General features: G+C 51.0%; 2 protein-coding genes across 3 annotated transcripts; both read right to left on the reverse strand.

Annotated features, from left to right (window-relative positions):
• Nucleotides 1–4421: 4421 nt before the first annotated feature.
• Nucleotides 4422–11836, reverse strand: Brd2 (bromodomain containing 2). Of its 2 annotated transcripts, none has more exons than XM_090355932.1 (12): nucleotides 11719–11836; nucleotides 10159–10462; nucleotides 9414–9551; nucleotides 8819–8957; nucleotides 8518–8732; nucleotides 8051–8425; nucleotides 7456–7584; nucleotides 7005–7253; nucleotides 6417–6682; nucleotides 5605–5909; nucleotides 5230–5352; nucleotides 4422–5138 (listed from the first exon to the last, which is right to left on the reverse strand). In XM_090355932.1, exons 1-12 carry the CDS (start codon nucleotides 11742–11744, stop codon nucleotides 5002–5004), a joined length of 2406 nt encoding a protein of 801 aa, XP_090212058.1. In that variant the 5' UTR covers nucleotides 11745–11836; the 3' UTR covers nucleotides 4422–5001. The 2 variants fall into 2 exon arrangements, with proteins under 2 accessions (XP_090212058.1, XP_090212059.1); XM_090355933.1 differs by lacking the exon at nucleotides 11719–11836 and adding an exon at nucleotides 9813–9904 and having other exon boundaries at nucleotides 10159–10245.
• A 527-nt stretch (nucleotides 11837–12363) lies between these two features.
• LOC150047841 (uncharacterized) lies at nucleotides 12364–15355 on the reverse strand. The gene is made up of 3 exons (XM_090355934.1): nucleotides 15296–15355; nucleotides 13324–13355; nucleotides 12364–13000 (listed from the first exon to the last, which is right to left on the reverse strand). The coding sequence occupies exon 3, from the start codon at nucleotides 12758–12760 to the stop codon at nucleotides 12377–12379; it is 384 nt and encodes a 127-aa protein (XP_090212060.1). The 5' UTR covers nucleotides 12761–13000; nucleotides 13324–13355; nucleotides 15296–15355; the 3' UTR covers nucleotides 12364–12376.
• Nucleotides 15356–15445: the final 90 nt, after the last annotated feature.

Genomic DNA, 15445 nt, shown 5'->3' on the forward strand with positions numbered 1-15445 from the left:
CAGGAAAGCTCTGTGCTAAAGAATCTAGGAGTGTCTCATTTACAGCCACTTTGCTCCTCTAGTATGATTTAAAATAATCTTTTCTCCAGGATATAGAAACAAGAGCCATATAATGTGTGATTGTTGTTCTTAATGTACTATATTATTTCTCATCTCTTGTGTTGTCCCTTGGTTATCTCATATTGCTACAGTATCTTACCTTGTTACCTGATATATTGTATATATGTTTATTTGAAACAGAAGAGGGAAGAGGGGAAAACAAGATGAGGGGAGGAAGGAGGGGGAGAGAAATGGGGACAAAAATGTGAGAAAGGGTAGCAATGGTTGCAAAGTAATGCACCTTTTATCTGGTGAATATAATGTAATCCTTCTATTAGTTACAATTTAAAAAATAAAAAAATAAACTTTTAGTTTGCCATTAATAGCCCTTCTCATCTATACTGCTACCTTTGGCTTCCCAATACTTTCCATTTGCTGGTCTAATGTTTGCAATATTTTACCCATTTTCAACCCACCAACCTTAGTCTAAATCTCTGTTACACACACACACACACACACACACACACACACACACACACATTTTTTTTTTTTCTTTTGCCAGTCCTGCGGCTTGAACTCAGGACCTGGGCTCTATTGCTGAGCTTCTTTTGCTCAAGGTTAGCACTCTACTACTCGAGCTCCATTTCTGGTTTTGGTGGTTATTTAGAGGTGAGGGTCTTAACAGACTTTCCTATTTGGGTTGACTTCCAATTGCGACCCTCAGATCTCAGCTTCCTGAGTAGCTAGGATTATAGGCCTGAGCTACCAGTGCCTGGTTGTTTTTTTTTTTTTGCCAGTCCTGGGCTTGAGCGCAGGGCCTGAGCACTGTCCTTGGACTTTCTCAAGGCTAGAGCTCTACCACTTGAGCCTCAGCACCACTTCCGGCTTTTTTTTTTTTTCTATGTATGTGGTACCGAGGAATCGAACCCGGGTCTTCATGCATGCTAGGCAAGCACTTTAACCACTAGGCCAAACTCCCGGCCCCATGGCTGTTGTTTTTGAGATGGAGACTATCTACTCAAGATGCTCTTTTCAGGTCACGTGATCCTTCCACATTACCTCCCTAGTAGCTGGGACCAGAGGCAACTTGTGTAGTCAATTTCTTTTTTTTTTCATATATTTTTTTATTGTAATTAATAGAAGGGTTACATATTTGCCAAATAGAAGGTGCATTAATTCACATACCTTGATACCCTTTCACATGTCTTGGTCCCCATTTCCCTCCCCCCCACCCCCATGTAGTCAATTTCTTTTAAGGGTATCTTCTGGATTCCTATCAGCCTAAAGGACTGGAAATCCAATGCAGCGATCACAAATATGGACTCTGAAGCCAGAGCAGCCCAGGTTCAAATTCTACCTATACTGTTCAGTAATTGTTTGATCTAACTTCTCTGTGCCTTTTTTTTTTTTTTTGCCAGTCCTGGGCTTGAACTCAGGGTCTGAGTACTGTCCTTGGGCTTTCCTCAAGGCTAGAGCTCTACCACTTGTACCACACCACCACTTCCAGCTTTTTCTGTGTGTGGTACCGAAGAATGGAACCGGGTCTTCATGCACACTAGGCAAGCACTCTACCACTAGACCAAACTCCCAGCCCTGTCCTCATTTTTTCATCTGATTTATCCATAGGATCATCTAATAATTGATACTTACCTCACAGGATCATAACGATAACCACATGGAAATTATTTTGGGCCGTACTTAGCACATAGTAATAATGTAAATGATCAGTACTTAAGATAAATTCAAATGCTATACATCAAACTTGGATGAAATACCTTCATTGACTGAAAAACTCAGCCTTCTATTCTTGCAGCTTCAGCATCACAGGTTAACTGTGGCTTTTGTGTGTGTGTGTCAAGGAGCTTGAACAGCCTGAGCGCTGTTCCTGAGCTCTTCACCTTAAGGCCTACCCTTGAGTCAAGCTCCACTTCCCTGTTTTCTAGAGATTAATTGGAGATAAGAGTCTAAGGTCCTTGGGCTGGGAGTTTGACATAGTGGTAGAGTGCTTGCCTGGCATGCATGAAGACCTGGGTTTGATTTCTTGGTCCCACATACTCAAGATTCCAGAAGTGGTGCTGAGGCTCAAGTGCTAGAGCATTGAGAAAGTCCAAAGACAGTGCTCAGGCCCCGAGCTCAAAAAAGAAAAAGTCTAAGGTCCTTATGTTCCCTGGGCTGGCTTTGAACCTTGATCCTCATATCTCAGCCTCTTGAGTAGCTAGGATTACAGGTGTGAGCCACTGTGCCGGGTTTTCTATGGCCCTTTTGTAATGTTTACTGTGTCCTTCTTCACCCTTCCTCCCCTCCCCAGCCTTGCAAAGCAAACTGCCCTTTCACAGGTGCTTCTGTGACTGGGTTAATTTCCCCATACATAAACGGAAAACAAGAACTTATGTAGGACGCCTGTGGCCAGCAGCTCTGGCCAGTAATCTGCTCAGGAGGATGAGATCTGAGGACTGGTTTGAAGCCAGCCTGGGGAGGGCAAGTCCATGTCTTAAAGTGGAACTGTGGCTCAAGTGGTAAGGTTCTAGAGCTCAGGGACAGTACCCTGCGGCTGAGTTTAAGTCCCAGGACTCTTTCCCAAGTCTCTGTCTGGTCTGCAGTCCATGAGGCGTCAGATCTTCACCTCTTCTAGTGCCGGGGCCAACCGGCAGCAAACCAGGGTTCGCAGATTGGGGTTCCTGAAATCGGGGGCAAGGACTAGCAAGAAATAGAAGAGAGACAGACACACCGGGTCCGGGATGTCCACAGTCCAGGCAAAAACTGCCGAGACTGCCGCGTTTATTTTCCACTCCCCCTTCTTCCCTCCTCCTGACCCAGGGAACCTCCAGGTGTTACATTCATATGGTAATTCTCAGGTCATTTACATAGAATAGGGCCAGAAAGCAATAAGACAATAAAGCCATCGTCTGATGCAAGTCAAGGTACAGTTTGATTCCACTCTGGCTCCCAACATTCTAGCATTTAGGCTATCAGTGAAATTTAAGGTAGACCAAAACCTCCCTAGCTCAGGCTGGGCTTAAACTCAAAAACCTCCTGCCTCCAGCCTGACTGCTGGGATTACAGTTGTCACTATGTCAGCCCCAAACTTAGCTTTTGATGGCTAATATTAACTGCAGGATCCTGGTACTGGTGGCTTATGCCTATAATCCTAACTACTCAGAAGGCTGAGATCCCAGGATCAAGGTTCAAAGCCAGCACCGGCACACAATGACCTGAGACTCTTATCTCCAATTAACCCCTAGGAAAGGGAAGTGGGGCTTGGCTCAAGGGTAGGGCAGTAGCCTGGAGCTGAAGAGCTCAGGGAACGCACCCAGGCCAGAATTCTAGCCCTTTCCCCCAAACTCAACATTCCTAAGCCTATTTAAAACCCATATGGGCTGTAAAAACAGCAACAATGTGGCTCTAATGCCAAATAATGCTTAACCATCTCAGGCTTTATTAAACTGTTGCTGAGGACTCATTCCTTGATAGGAGGATTGAGCCTGGAGACCATTATTATGAAGCCATCTTCTCACTTTGCATTAAAGCCCCAAATTCCAAAACCCTTACATTTCACTTCTTACATAAAATAGGTTCTAGCTGAGTGCTGGTGGCCTCCTGGCCATCTGAGGACTCCTTGTCTCTAGTTAATCACCTAAAAACTCCAAGTGGACCTACAATAGAGCACTAGCCTTGAGCAAAAAAAAAAAAAAAAGCTCGGGGACTGCACCTAGGCCCTCAGAGCAAGCCCCATGAAAATATAAATATGCTCTGTAAGATATAAAATATTTTAAGAAGTAGCTGTGGTAATAGCTTGAGATAAATTAGCTAAGAGGCCAAGTTGGCAAAATGTAGCAAAGTGAATCCAACTGCTTTTCTAAAGCCATAACCCAATTCAAGAACCAACTGTTAACTGTATTCGAGACAAATTCACAAGTCCAATACTTCAGGTAAAAAGAGATTTGCTTTTTCCCTTCATCTTAATGACAGCAAATAACTTTTAAGGTCATTTCAGACACATTTTACAAAGGCCCATAGGCCTGAATGTATGACGTAAGGGGTAGAGTACCTGTCTGCAAGGGGGAGGCCCTGATGGATTCTCAGTATGGTCCCTTCAAAAGACAAATTCTTTACCATTGTAACACAGCAACAGCATAGCTGCTTTAAAAAACAAAGAAACTCACCTCTTATCTCAAAACAAAATACCCACCCCCAAAACACTAGAAAAATGAGAGCACAAGGTTCTATTGTGGCTCAGTGAGTAGAACAGAATAGAGCACTAGCACATGACTCCCAGGACTAATCCCTATCAGTGCTACCCTCCACCCGAACCAAACGCAAACACCTATACCAAAATTCAAGGTATGTCTAATCATGGAACAGATGGCACCAAGATAACCAACTCAAAACTTGAATAATATTTTCTTTATTTACAAGTTAGAATCAAGAGACAAAGACAGTCTGTGGGACCAAATGGGGAGATGACTGAAACCCCCAGGGTCCCAAATGGAGTGGAAGGAAAAAGGGAAAACAGTAGAAAAAAAAAAAAGTCAACGTAAAAAAAGAGCTCCCCCTTCTTCCCTCCCCTTGGAAGCTTGAGGGGACCTTGGCCCTATCCCCCCTATAGCTTAAATAAATTAGAACAAACAACCTCAAAAAGGGACCCTTAAGTGAACAGGGCATCCAGGGCCTCCAGTAACCTTGTATCAGGGTCCCACCCTGTACCCCCTGCTCCACCCCATCACTTTGAACAGGGCTCAGTGCCCAAGAGATCATTCCCAATGGGGCTGGGAACTCAATTTTGTCCAAGTCCTTACTTCAGGGCAAATGTCCCCGCATTCCTCCCCTGCTGCAGAGCCAGCTCTCCTTCAGAGGGGGTAGAGAGGGTGAGATGAAGAAGCATCACAGCAAGGGGGAGAGGTGGGGCAGGGTGGTATAAGGGTCCCGTCCTGCGGAGCCTTCCTGCCCCTCTGGCCTAGTTTTTTAGCCTGAGTCTGAATCACTGGTGTCTGAAGAAGAGGAAGATGAAGAGGAGGAGCTGGAATCTGAGCTGGAGCTGGAAGCGCTGAGCCGTGACACTGCTACTTGCTGTGCAGAAGAGGACTCCGTCTTCTCACTCACTGTAGAATAAAATTGACGATTAGGTTCAATTTCCAATACAAATAAAAGGAATGGGAAGATAGGTATAAAGCAACATAAAGGAATACCCACCTTTCTTGGGGGGCTTTTTTGTGGAATTGAGCTGTCCGCTGACATCTTGTAATCGTTTTTCTAGTTCCCGTTTCTTTTCCAAAGCAAGTTCTTCTTTTGTCTTTCCAACAGGTTTCTTAATGGCTGGGGGGGGGGAGGGAAAGTAATAGGACTGAGATGATCAAAAAAGGAGTGTGATCATTAAGTGCTATATGAAAACCATTAGCTTCTCCCAGCACATTTATATGGTTCTACACCCAGTAATCAACTTTCATTCTCCAAATAATCTTGAGAACTGATAATCACCCTGTTGCCCTTTTCTAAAGGGTCCCAGGAAATGCATGAGGATTGCTAGATTACTTAGCTGGTTGGTGGTATATCTCACTTGATACTCACTGTAGGGCTTCCGGGGCTTCTTTCGCAGGCAGGAAAGGACATAGCGCTCAAGCTCCCTGAGTGTGGATGGCTTGAGTGTTTCAAAGTCAATCTCAATTTCTTCTGGGTTTGAGTCACGTAAAGAGGGCTCTCTGGCTTGGATTATATGCACAACTCGACCCAGCTTCTCCCCAGGTAGTTTATTGATATCCAGGCTCAATTGTCGCTTCTCATCGTAACTCATAGGCCTGCTCTCTTCCTCCTCCTCTGAGTCATAACCAGTAGGAAGGGCAGGTGGGGCTGTCTTTGTGGCCTTTTTGGGTAGCCTACAGAGAGAAAATTGTTAACAGAAGCCCACTAATCTCTCCTCGTACATTCCTACAGTCCAACATAGCAATTCTTAATTTCTGCTTGCAGCGGAGCTTGCTTCTGCATTAATGGCTGAGGGCTGGGACTGTGGCTTAGTGAGAGTGCTTGCTTAGCATGCATGAAGCCCTGGGTTCAATTCCTCAGTGCTACACACAAAAAGGCCAGAAGTAGCACTGTGGATCAAGTGGTAGAGCGTCAGCCTTGAGCACAGAGAGGTTCAAGGACATAGTCCAGGCCCTGAGTTTTAGCCAGGACCAAAAAAATAAGGGGCTGAGTTAGGAGAATGTAACTGCCAGCTACTTTTTCTAGGTTTTATGGATTATCTGTATGGTCTACAGAATACATAGAGCTGCATTTCAGAGTATCTCTTAAGAAACCTTAAAGCTGTAAAGTATGCTCCCTAGACATGTACAGTGTTTGCGACTGCAAGTGGGAGAGTTATTTCTAGACAGAAAACCACTCACTTGCTGCTACTTCCTCCAGAAGGTCCAAAGCCAGGAGGGCCTAGTGCAGCAGTGCTGCTGCCCCCACTGCCACTTGCTTTCTTGGATTTCTTGGGCTGGGGCTGGCGGGGTGCTCGAGAACCCTTGTCATCTTCATCAATCCCGGCTCTGCCCCGATGCTTTTCTGATTTCCGTTTCTTCTTTTTCTCCTTTTTCTCTCTCTTCCGTTTGGGCTTAGATATTGGGCCCTGGGACAAGGCTGCCAGTTGTTCATGTACTGCCCGAAGCTGTGGGTAAGAATAAGAGATGATGTAAAGAGCAAAAGAAAAGCTGGGTGCTGGTGACTCATGCCTAATAATACTAGCTAATAAGGAGGCTGAGATATGAGAATCCTGGTTTAAGGCAGCTTAGACAGGATAAGTGTGAAACTCGTCTTCAATTAAACCACAGAAAAAGTTGGAAACGGCACTGTGGCTCAAATGGTAGAGCCCTTTAGACAATGCCTAGGCCCAGTTCCCGCTTCCTCCCCCCCACCCCCCAAAAAAAAATCAGGTTCAAAACAGAGCATGAAATCTCTTATCCAGCAGAGATGGGAAAGTAACAAAATACCTGCTCCTGTAGTTCTGCCAAGCGATGGGCTCTTTCTTCCTCTGAGTCTGAGCTTTCACTTTCTTCTTCTTCCTCATCCTCCTCTTCATCTTCCTCCTCATCCTCAGAGGAGCTCTCACTGCTACTTTCCTCACTGGAAGACTCAGATGATGATTTGGCCAGCCCAGTGGGCAAGGCAGTGGAGACCGGTAAAGGTCCCGGTTCCAGTGGTTCATCTGGCATCTTGGCATAACGAAACTCAAACACATCCTAAAAGAAAAAAAAAAAGACAGGCAGACTTAAAACCACAAGGGAAGAAAAGAGGGTACTCTAACTACTTAAACACATCTATTCATCAGCATTACAGTTCCAGTTTATAAAAGAATAGATCCTATGTTGAGATTATACAGCACAGCTGACAAATTTTCTCCCTACATCTGCTTATTATTTAAGCTTCAACCTTCCCACTCACCTGTAGCTTTCGAGCCATAGCCACAACATCGTGGTCTGGGGGGTTGTACTTGTAGCAGTTGGAGAACATAAGCCGCACATCAGCAGCAAACTCCTGTGCATCCCGGTAATCTCGATTCTCCATCTTCCGCTGCAGAAGGAGGCAGCATCAGAAGCTGCACAGGCAGACTCACCTTTCCCTGCCAACCCAGAAACCACAAGGAGCCCTCTCTTGAGAGAACAGTGGGGAGGACCTTAGTGATCTGTGCCCTGGGGTTCAAATTTGAAGTCAGAGAGACTGGGTGGGTTGAAGAATTATCTCTAGCTAGAAAATCATTCTACACGAGAAGGGAGTGGCTTCTGATCATCTTTTTGCTCCTCCTCTAACCCAATTCTCCTAAGAAGTAGTATCTATAAGTGCAGCTCTGAAGAAAATCCATTCTTATTGTAGGAAATATGGATTTCAAAGTACTTGACCTTCTGTCCTATTGCATTTCTATGAAAGCAAAAAGCCAAGAATGAAAGACTGTTAGGTGCCCCTCAGGAGACAAATATTTTATTGATCCCTAGGCTCCAATCACTGCCTGAGCATCCCATCTGCCCCATGCAGTGGGTACCTTGACAGTGCTGAGGTCCATGGGGTGCTTAATGATGTCATGGTAGTCATGCAGGCCAAGAGCAGAAGCGTCCACTGGTTTATAGAAAGGCCAGGCATAGGCAGCATGCTTCTTAGAGAGCAACTCCTTCAAAATGCCATTGCAATGTTTTAACTGTTCTGATAGTTTTCCTTTCTTAGAGCTCTGGTGTTGTTGTTGAGAGTCAGGCAAGTCTTTTCGCGGGGGCTTGATGGGGCGGCCACTTTCTCTGCGCACAGGGGGAAGCCGTGCGGCCTTTGGCTCAAGACTCCCAGGAGGGCTGGCTGGGGAACCAGGAGCCAGGATGGCTGTAGGTGTAGGTGTAGTAGTATCTGCTTTCCGCTTAACTCCTTTTTTCTGTAGAGAACAAGACAGTAATGTTAATCCAGGTTCATTTTATTCAAAAGTTTTCTCTTCCCACTGCCCAGATAAAACAAATCTACTGGTACCTTTGCAAGGGGCTGAGCAGGGGGGGCTGCAGAAACAGCAAGGAGAGGGGGTCCAGCAGAATGCAGAGACTTCAGCAGGGGAGAAGAGATGACGGATGGATGGGGAATGTTGAGGACGGTGGTAGGAATCTCTGGTGGGGGTGTATACAGGGCTGTATGTGACACAGAAGAAACAGCAGGCACCTGATGGGCACTGGTAATACTGCCCTGGAGTGCTAGAAAAGGAAAAAGGATTAAAAAGTTGAGTTTGATTCTCTTTCTTAGCTTACATCTCTATTTGAATATCTCTGGTTTTTCCTACCTGCCAATTTGGCCCCCTTCTTATGGCTGTTCTTAGGGATGGTCACCACAAGTTCTTGCTCCTCTTGTGGCATGGAGGCAACTTTTTGTAGGAAAATCTTTTCCAGTGTTTGGGCCATCAGGACAATATCATCAGTGGGCTACATACAGGAACACAAACACAATTAGAGTAAATACCAACAGAGACTAGATTCCCATAGGAGGAATCAACCCCAGGCCTCCTTTACCTTAAGGCATCATCCCTATTCAAGGGCTAAAAATTGATTTCCCCTCCATCTCAAAATATAGAGATTCATAACACCTTAACGTTCACCAATTCAAAGAATATGAGAGCTGATAAGGAAAACTATCCTGCTTTACTCAGATCTCTGGAGCTTTCAGAAAAATAGGGCCACCACCCTCAAGTATGAAAAGTGTTCTACTTAAAATAGCGTTTAACTATTTATACAGCTCTGAAACACTGTTCAGTAGCACCATTTGGGGCGCAAGTTTAGACTTAATCTGATAAAAGCTTCAATGGTCAAAAAAAAAAAATCACAGCAGTCAGCAGTAATGATACAGGTAAAAAATTATCTATTCAATGCAGAGAAACTCACCTTGTTGTAAATATAACAGTTTGTGAACATGGTATTGAAATCCTGCATACATTCTGAGGCAGCCCAATAATAGTTGTTCTCAAGTCGTCTTTTAATTGTACCCATGTCCATAGGTTGTTTTATAATTTTGTGATAATCCTAGAGAAAGAAACCTTAGATCAGAGCCATGGAAAATTACACCTAGGTAAACAAATTACCCCAACACACATACAGCACACACACTCTATGCACCAAATGAGTGTTAAGCCCCTTATACTGCGGCCCCAATTAAACTAGAGAATAGGGGAAAAAAGGGGGGGAGGTATAGGATCCTTAACACCCACTGGGAGATCCCTACTGCTTTTCTCTAACCTCCCACCTCCCACCCACTCTAGAAAGCTTCCCATCCTGTGACATTACCTCTGGGGTTGGCTATCCATAGGCTGCATGAGGGAAAGGAAGAAGCTAAGAATTTTGGCCACCGTGGTCCTCTCCCAACCCGGGGTGGGAATCTGTAAAATGGAGCCAGGGCACAAAGTTAAGGAAGGACATGTGGAAGGCACAATAAGAGATGCCAAAATAGAGATCACAAGCGTTTGGAACAATCACAAAGGACCAAAAATCCAGAACTCTGGTGGCTATCTGTCCTATAGAATGGGAACTCCCTAGGGGCCGCAGCACCTACACTAGGGTAACCCAATCCCACTCACACACATTCTTGCTCATTCCCATGCCTCCCCTACTGGGGTTCAATGTTCCTACTCACCGGAAGACCCAGCTTAACAGCATCCACAGGCTGCCGGAAGGGCCAGGCAAACTGATGCTTCCACAGAGCCTTCATCACCACCTTATGCAGGTACTGCAGCTGGTTGGTTACCCGTCCTGGTTTTTTGGGATTGGACACCTCAGGGGGTGGTGGATTGGCAGGGGTCAGTTGCAAAGCTGGCACTGAAGCCATTGTAGGGCTCTCAAATCCCTCATACAACAGAGAAGGCTTTCGAATCCTCTTCCCCGGTGCAGCTGCCTCTGGGCCCAATCCCAGTAACCCTGCATTCCCTTCCCCGGGGAGCCTGTAAATATGGGAAACAAAATTAATCAAATGTTACTTGTACCAGGCACTCAATAAACCAAAGTGATTGATTTAAACTTATGCAAGTAGTTCACATCTAAAACTATACCCAAATAATTTGCCAAGTATTTCTAGATGCCCATTCCCCTCTGGGTCCTCCCTAGTCTGATAAGTGTTAATCAGTTCCAAAAATGAAAAGCTCTAAATTGGCACAACACAAGACTACAGCTCTACAGGGACAATTCTTAGGCAAAATAGGTGGAGCTTGAAAAAGTCAAGCTTCCTTCTCACTGGAGGTTTGGTTGTTGCCATGGTGGTGGAGCCAAAGGGGAAGGGAGGGGGGGGAAACAAGAGAATTTTATTTTTTCAAATAAGAGCCACGGAGACACCCAAGAATCAGTCTGGGTAGAACATTATCCCTTCACAACTACACCACCATGGGAAAGGAACTAATAATCTAACCAAGAATTACACCAGACAAAATTCGACAATACAGATAAAATCATTTTCATCCAACCTAGTCTTCTGCTTCCAAAGGAAATTTAAAAAGAACAAGTCTCTTCCCGGTCACCTCTCCAAACCCCCCGCTAGAAAAATACGGTTCCATTAACATCCCTCAACGATCTCTTATCTTCTGGAGACCAAGGTCCACCGTTTAAGTCTCTAGCGCTCCTCCATAGCAGGTGTTTCCCACCACCTACATTGTTTACATCCGCAGAGCTGAAGTGAACCTTAGCTCCACCTTCCTGCCTTGAATGAACTCTCAACGGTAACAAAAAGCATCCCAACAAATACCCCCCCATCCAGTCACTGAAAGAGCGGCAGGAAATTTAACAACACACTTCAGACATTACGACCCCACTAGCTGAAAAAGGGATCCTCTATCCCAGTCAGGAAACCCCTGCTGTCAATCCCCGAAGCTGTCACCATGGCAACCCCAAACGGCGCGGGAGGGGGTCACGAACCCCCTCCACAAACACTGTGACAAATCGCCGCTAGACACCAGACCCGCCCCCCAAGGCCCGTCCGCCCACCCCCACTCCACCGTCAAACTCGCTCTTCCCGAGTCTGGGCCGCGGCAGGAGGGAACAGCGATGAGCTGACAACCTGCAGTGCCCCCCATACGCAGCAACTGGGCCGCCGCCGCCACCACCGCCACCGTTCCAAAACCGTCGCTCAACCCCCTCCGCGAGCCCGAGTCAACAGCTGCGGCCCGACCCCCAGCAGCCCGCCCGTCCGCGGCCGGCCCAGACGTACTTGTGGGGAGTCACGTTCTGCAACATCCTGGCCGCGGGGGACGGGCGCCGCGCTCAGCCGTGCACAGCCCGGTGGGCCTCGCTTCCCCTCACCGCCCGGCCCAGCATAACCCGGGAAGTGGGGGGAAGGCCGCTGCCCTCGGCCCTCCAGGCGGCGACCCCTCGGAGAACTCCCGGCAGCTTGGCGCGCTCCGCAGGCGGCGGACACAAGAAAATGGCGGCGGCTTCAGCCGAGACGGACGAACTGGGGGGGAACGTACTCCACGAACCCGGACAGTCCCCGGTCCCCGACGCCGTCGTCAATACAGCCCGCGGCGGATCCGCTGGAGGCCGCTCTTCCTGTCAGGCCCGCCGGAGCAGACGGGGTCCCGTGCCGACCTCGGATGGAGGCGGATGAACACGAAAAGTGGTTTAGGGAGCCGCCGCCTCCATCTTTGAAATCCTCTTGAGGGCGGAGTACAGGGGGTGGGCAGACTCCGAGAACTGGGCGGGGCCCGAAAAAAGGGGACCTTCGGGGACTTGTAGGGGGTCTGTACTGTCCGCCGGGACCGGTCATATGCCGAGACGAAGGCCAATTCCAAGCGGATGGACGCGGATTGTAAGGGCGGCCCCGGCGACTCGAAGGCTCTGGATCGGTAGGCAGAATCCTCCAGCCCGTTCTAGAGGCCGCTCCACTCCAGCGCGAAATGGCGCCGCCGAGCCCCGCGCCAGTCCTTTATATATAGGCAGGGGGGAGGAGCTTCGCCGCTCATGCGCGCCACCCAGCTCCACACTGCCCCCACCCCCACGGCGCGCGCCCGCGCGCTCACGCGCCGGCAGCGGCGGAGGCGAAGGGGGAGGACCGCCTCTCCGCGGGAGCCGCTCCTATTGGCCGACCGGAGCGATGACGTCACAAACTTCACTTCCAAGGCGTCGGTCACCGGGCAGAAGAGTGCCGCAGAGACCCACAGGGCAGGGGCAGCCCGCCATGTTTCTGAGCCAACGGGCTGTGCTGTCGTCCGGAGGTTCCTGGGCAACGAGGCTGGAAGAGGGGCAAAAGCCATCTTCCCCAGAGCCTCCAGCACCTTCTCCCCGCCTCCCCTGCCAAGGAGGCACTGCCAGGCCCGGTGCGAGCCCAGACTGCCAGGCCGGGGCAGGTCGTGCCATCCGTGGCGCCTCCATTGGCCAGGCCGCAGGAGACGGGAGGGGTCGCGCGGGCGTGGCCAGCGGGCCCGCCAGGGGTGTGGCCGCGGGACGGCGCGGGCTGCTCCTCGGCGGCGGTTTAGGCCTTTGCTTTGGAGAACCTGAAACGAGGAAGAAAGACGCCATCTTAGAAGCCTCGGCCTGGTCTGGTGTAGCGAGCAGCCGACAACTGCAGGAGGAGACAAAGGGACCTCACGTTCCCGGGGTCCACCTCCCCTTAGTACCTAAAACTCCTCCCTCCAAAGCCAAACAGTACAAAGACTAAGGCAACAACACCACGCTGCTCCGACAGCCAGCCACCGTTACCAGCAAGGCCCGCGAGCCTACCTCCCCCGCCTCGCGTGCCCAAGCCCCTCTCCAGACTCCGCCAGCTCGCGCCCGGCCCGGGCGGGCGCGGCGACCCCCAGTACCCTGAAGGACGCACCTCCTCGGCCAACTTCGTTCCGGCGTGCGGCTCTGGGAGGGGGAAGAAAAAACAAGTCCTGCCAGGAGGGAGCCGGGGCGCCTTCCTCCCCCGCGGAGCTCCCCCGTGCTCCCGGCCCCCCTGCCCGGGGTCCCTGCGCCGCGGGGGCCGGGGGCGCCCCATCCCCCCCACCGGGGTCCGGAGTCCTCCCCACGGAGCGGCTCGTCCATCGGTCAGCGCCAGGGAGGAGGGCGAGCAGAGGAGGAGGCGGCGGCTGCGGCTCCGACTAGCCCTCCCCCTCCTCTCCCCACCTCCCCTCCCCCCGGGCCGTCCGCCTCCGAGGAGGGGCAGGAGCCATTTTGGGAGCTCCGTTTCGCCCCCTCCCCCAAGCCCGCTGTCTTAAGCCTTCCTCGGAGTCTGACGATCCGCGTAGGCTAACAGATCACCAGGAATCCAGCAGCTCAGCTGAACCCCCCACCCCCCCCGGGCGGCCTCCGCCCCTGACGGGAAAGTAAAAGGGTCTTCCCTTAACCAGAATACCAGAGCTACGCCTTTCTCCGCTTCCCGGACGAAAGCAGGTTAAAGGCATATAGGCGCAAAGAAGTGTAAATGGGCACTAGGAGAAAAGCCCCCTCCCCCCCGCCCCGGGCTTCTGGAGGCCCCAGGTCTGGGCGCGGCCAGCAGGCCGCCATCCTCAAGCCCTTGAGTTCGATGACTGCACCTAACATGGCGGCCAACCTCCCGTCTTCTGGAGCACCCAACCCCAGGGCTAACCCGGCGGGGAAGGGCACCGGAGGGAGTCAAAGACCGCGGCCCTGCGCCAAGGGTCGGGCCCTGGCCCCCGGGCTGCGCGCAGCCCGGCCGCCGGATGACACAGCAACTTGGCCGAGGCCTGCTCCCCTCCCCCTAGGGCCCAGCCTCCCCAGCCCCTTCTCCCCCCCACTCGGGCTTGGCGGGTCGGCTCCGCGGCCGGTCGTGGGGGCCTGGCCAGGGACAGGAGGGAGAGGGATTTAGCCGACGTGAGAAAGGACGGGGCCTCGGGAAGAGGGCGGCCAGCCGTGACTCTCCATCCCGGGCGCTGTGGAAAATCACTGCTCCCCAGTCCTCCCTCCCCCACGTGAGTCACCGGGGAGTCTGCAGCTACTCGGTAATTTGGAAAAGTAACTCTTCCCTCCTTTCCGCTCCCTCCCCCGCAGTACACAAGGAGAGAACTGTTGGGGATGGGGGGTGGGGAAGCGGTGGAAGAGGCCACCCCGGAGAAACTGGAAACCTCGGAGGCGTTGAAATCCTTCCAGGTCGTGAGCCTCCCCCTCCCAGCGCCCTCCCCGGGCCTGCTCGCGGACCCCAAGCCTTCACCCTGCCGTCCCTCCCCACCCGGGTGCAGACAAGGGCTCCGAGGAGACCCTGAAGGGGCCAGCGCAGATCCGTGCAGAAGGCCCCACAAGCCGCGGCCACGTGAGCACACACAAATGCAGCCAGAGACGCGATGCGTAACCCGCAGCGTGCCATGTGATGGCTGTGAGCCTCCCACCCTTGACACAAAGAGCAGGAGGGCGCCTTCCAGTCTCCGGGGAGAAAGGGAGTTGGCTCCAGGGACCAGCTTCAGTGCACAACCTGGACTGCCAAGTTTAAAAGCATTCACATCCACCAGCAGGAACCGCAGCCATCGCTCCGGCTCAGCTTGCTAGGTCAACCTTCCCGCGGCCTACAAGGTTCCCGAGTCTCACCTGGTTCCAGACCCGGTACCCCAGGGGATGCGTGTGAGCGGGGGTCACACACCGCCCCACGACCCTTTGCCCTCCAGAGGTTGGCCATTCCCCTCCCCCACCTGAGTACCTCTCGCCTGCTGGAGCCCCTCCACATTCCTACTGGATGTAAAGTGGGTGAAGGACAAGTTCCCCCCCCAGGATCATTTCCTGAACCCCAAGAATCCCCCCACTTCCCACACAATAAGCATTTAAGTGACATCGCCGCCCCAAGAGCCCCTTCTCACCTGGATCCTTGGAACCATGGGGGGCTTCAATGATGCCCTCGCCTTGGTGCGGGGGGAGGACGCAATCGGGGTGTCAACCCCCCCGGAAACTGAAGCAGTGTTGGGGGAGGGGGTGTAGCCCCCGGCCCCTCCCTTCCCGGCCGGGCTGGG

This window comes from Megascapheus bottae, chromosome 22 (genome assembly GCF_031878675.1).
Source record: "Megascapheus bottae isolate mThoBot1 chromosome 22, mThoBot2.hap1, whole genome shotgun sequence".
NCBI classification, from domain to species: domain Eukaryota; kingdom Metazoa; phylum Chordata; class Mammalia; order Rodentia; family Geomyidae; genus Megascapheus; species Megascapheus bottae.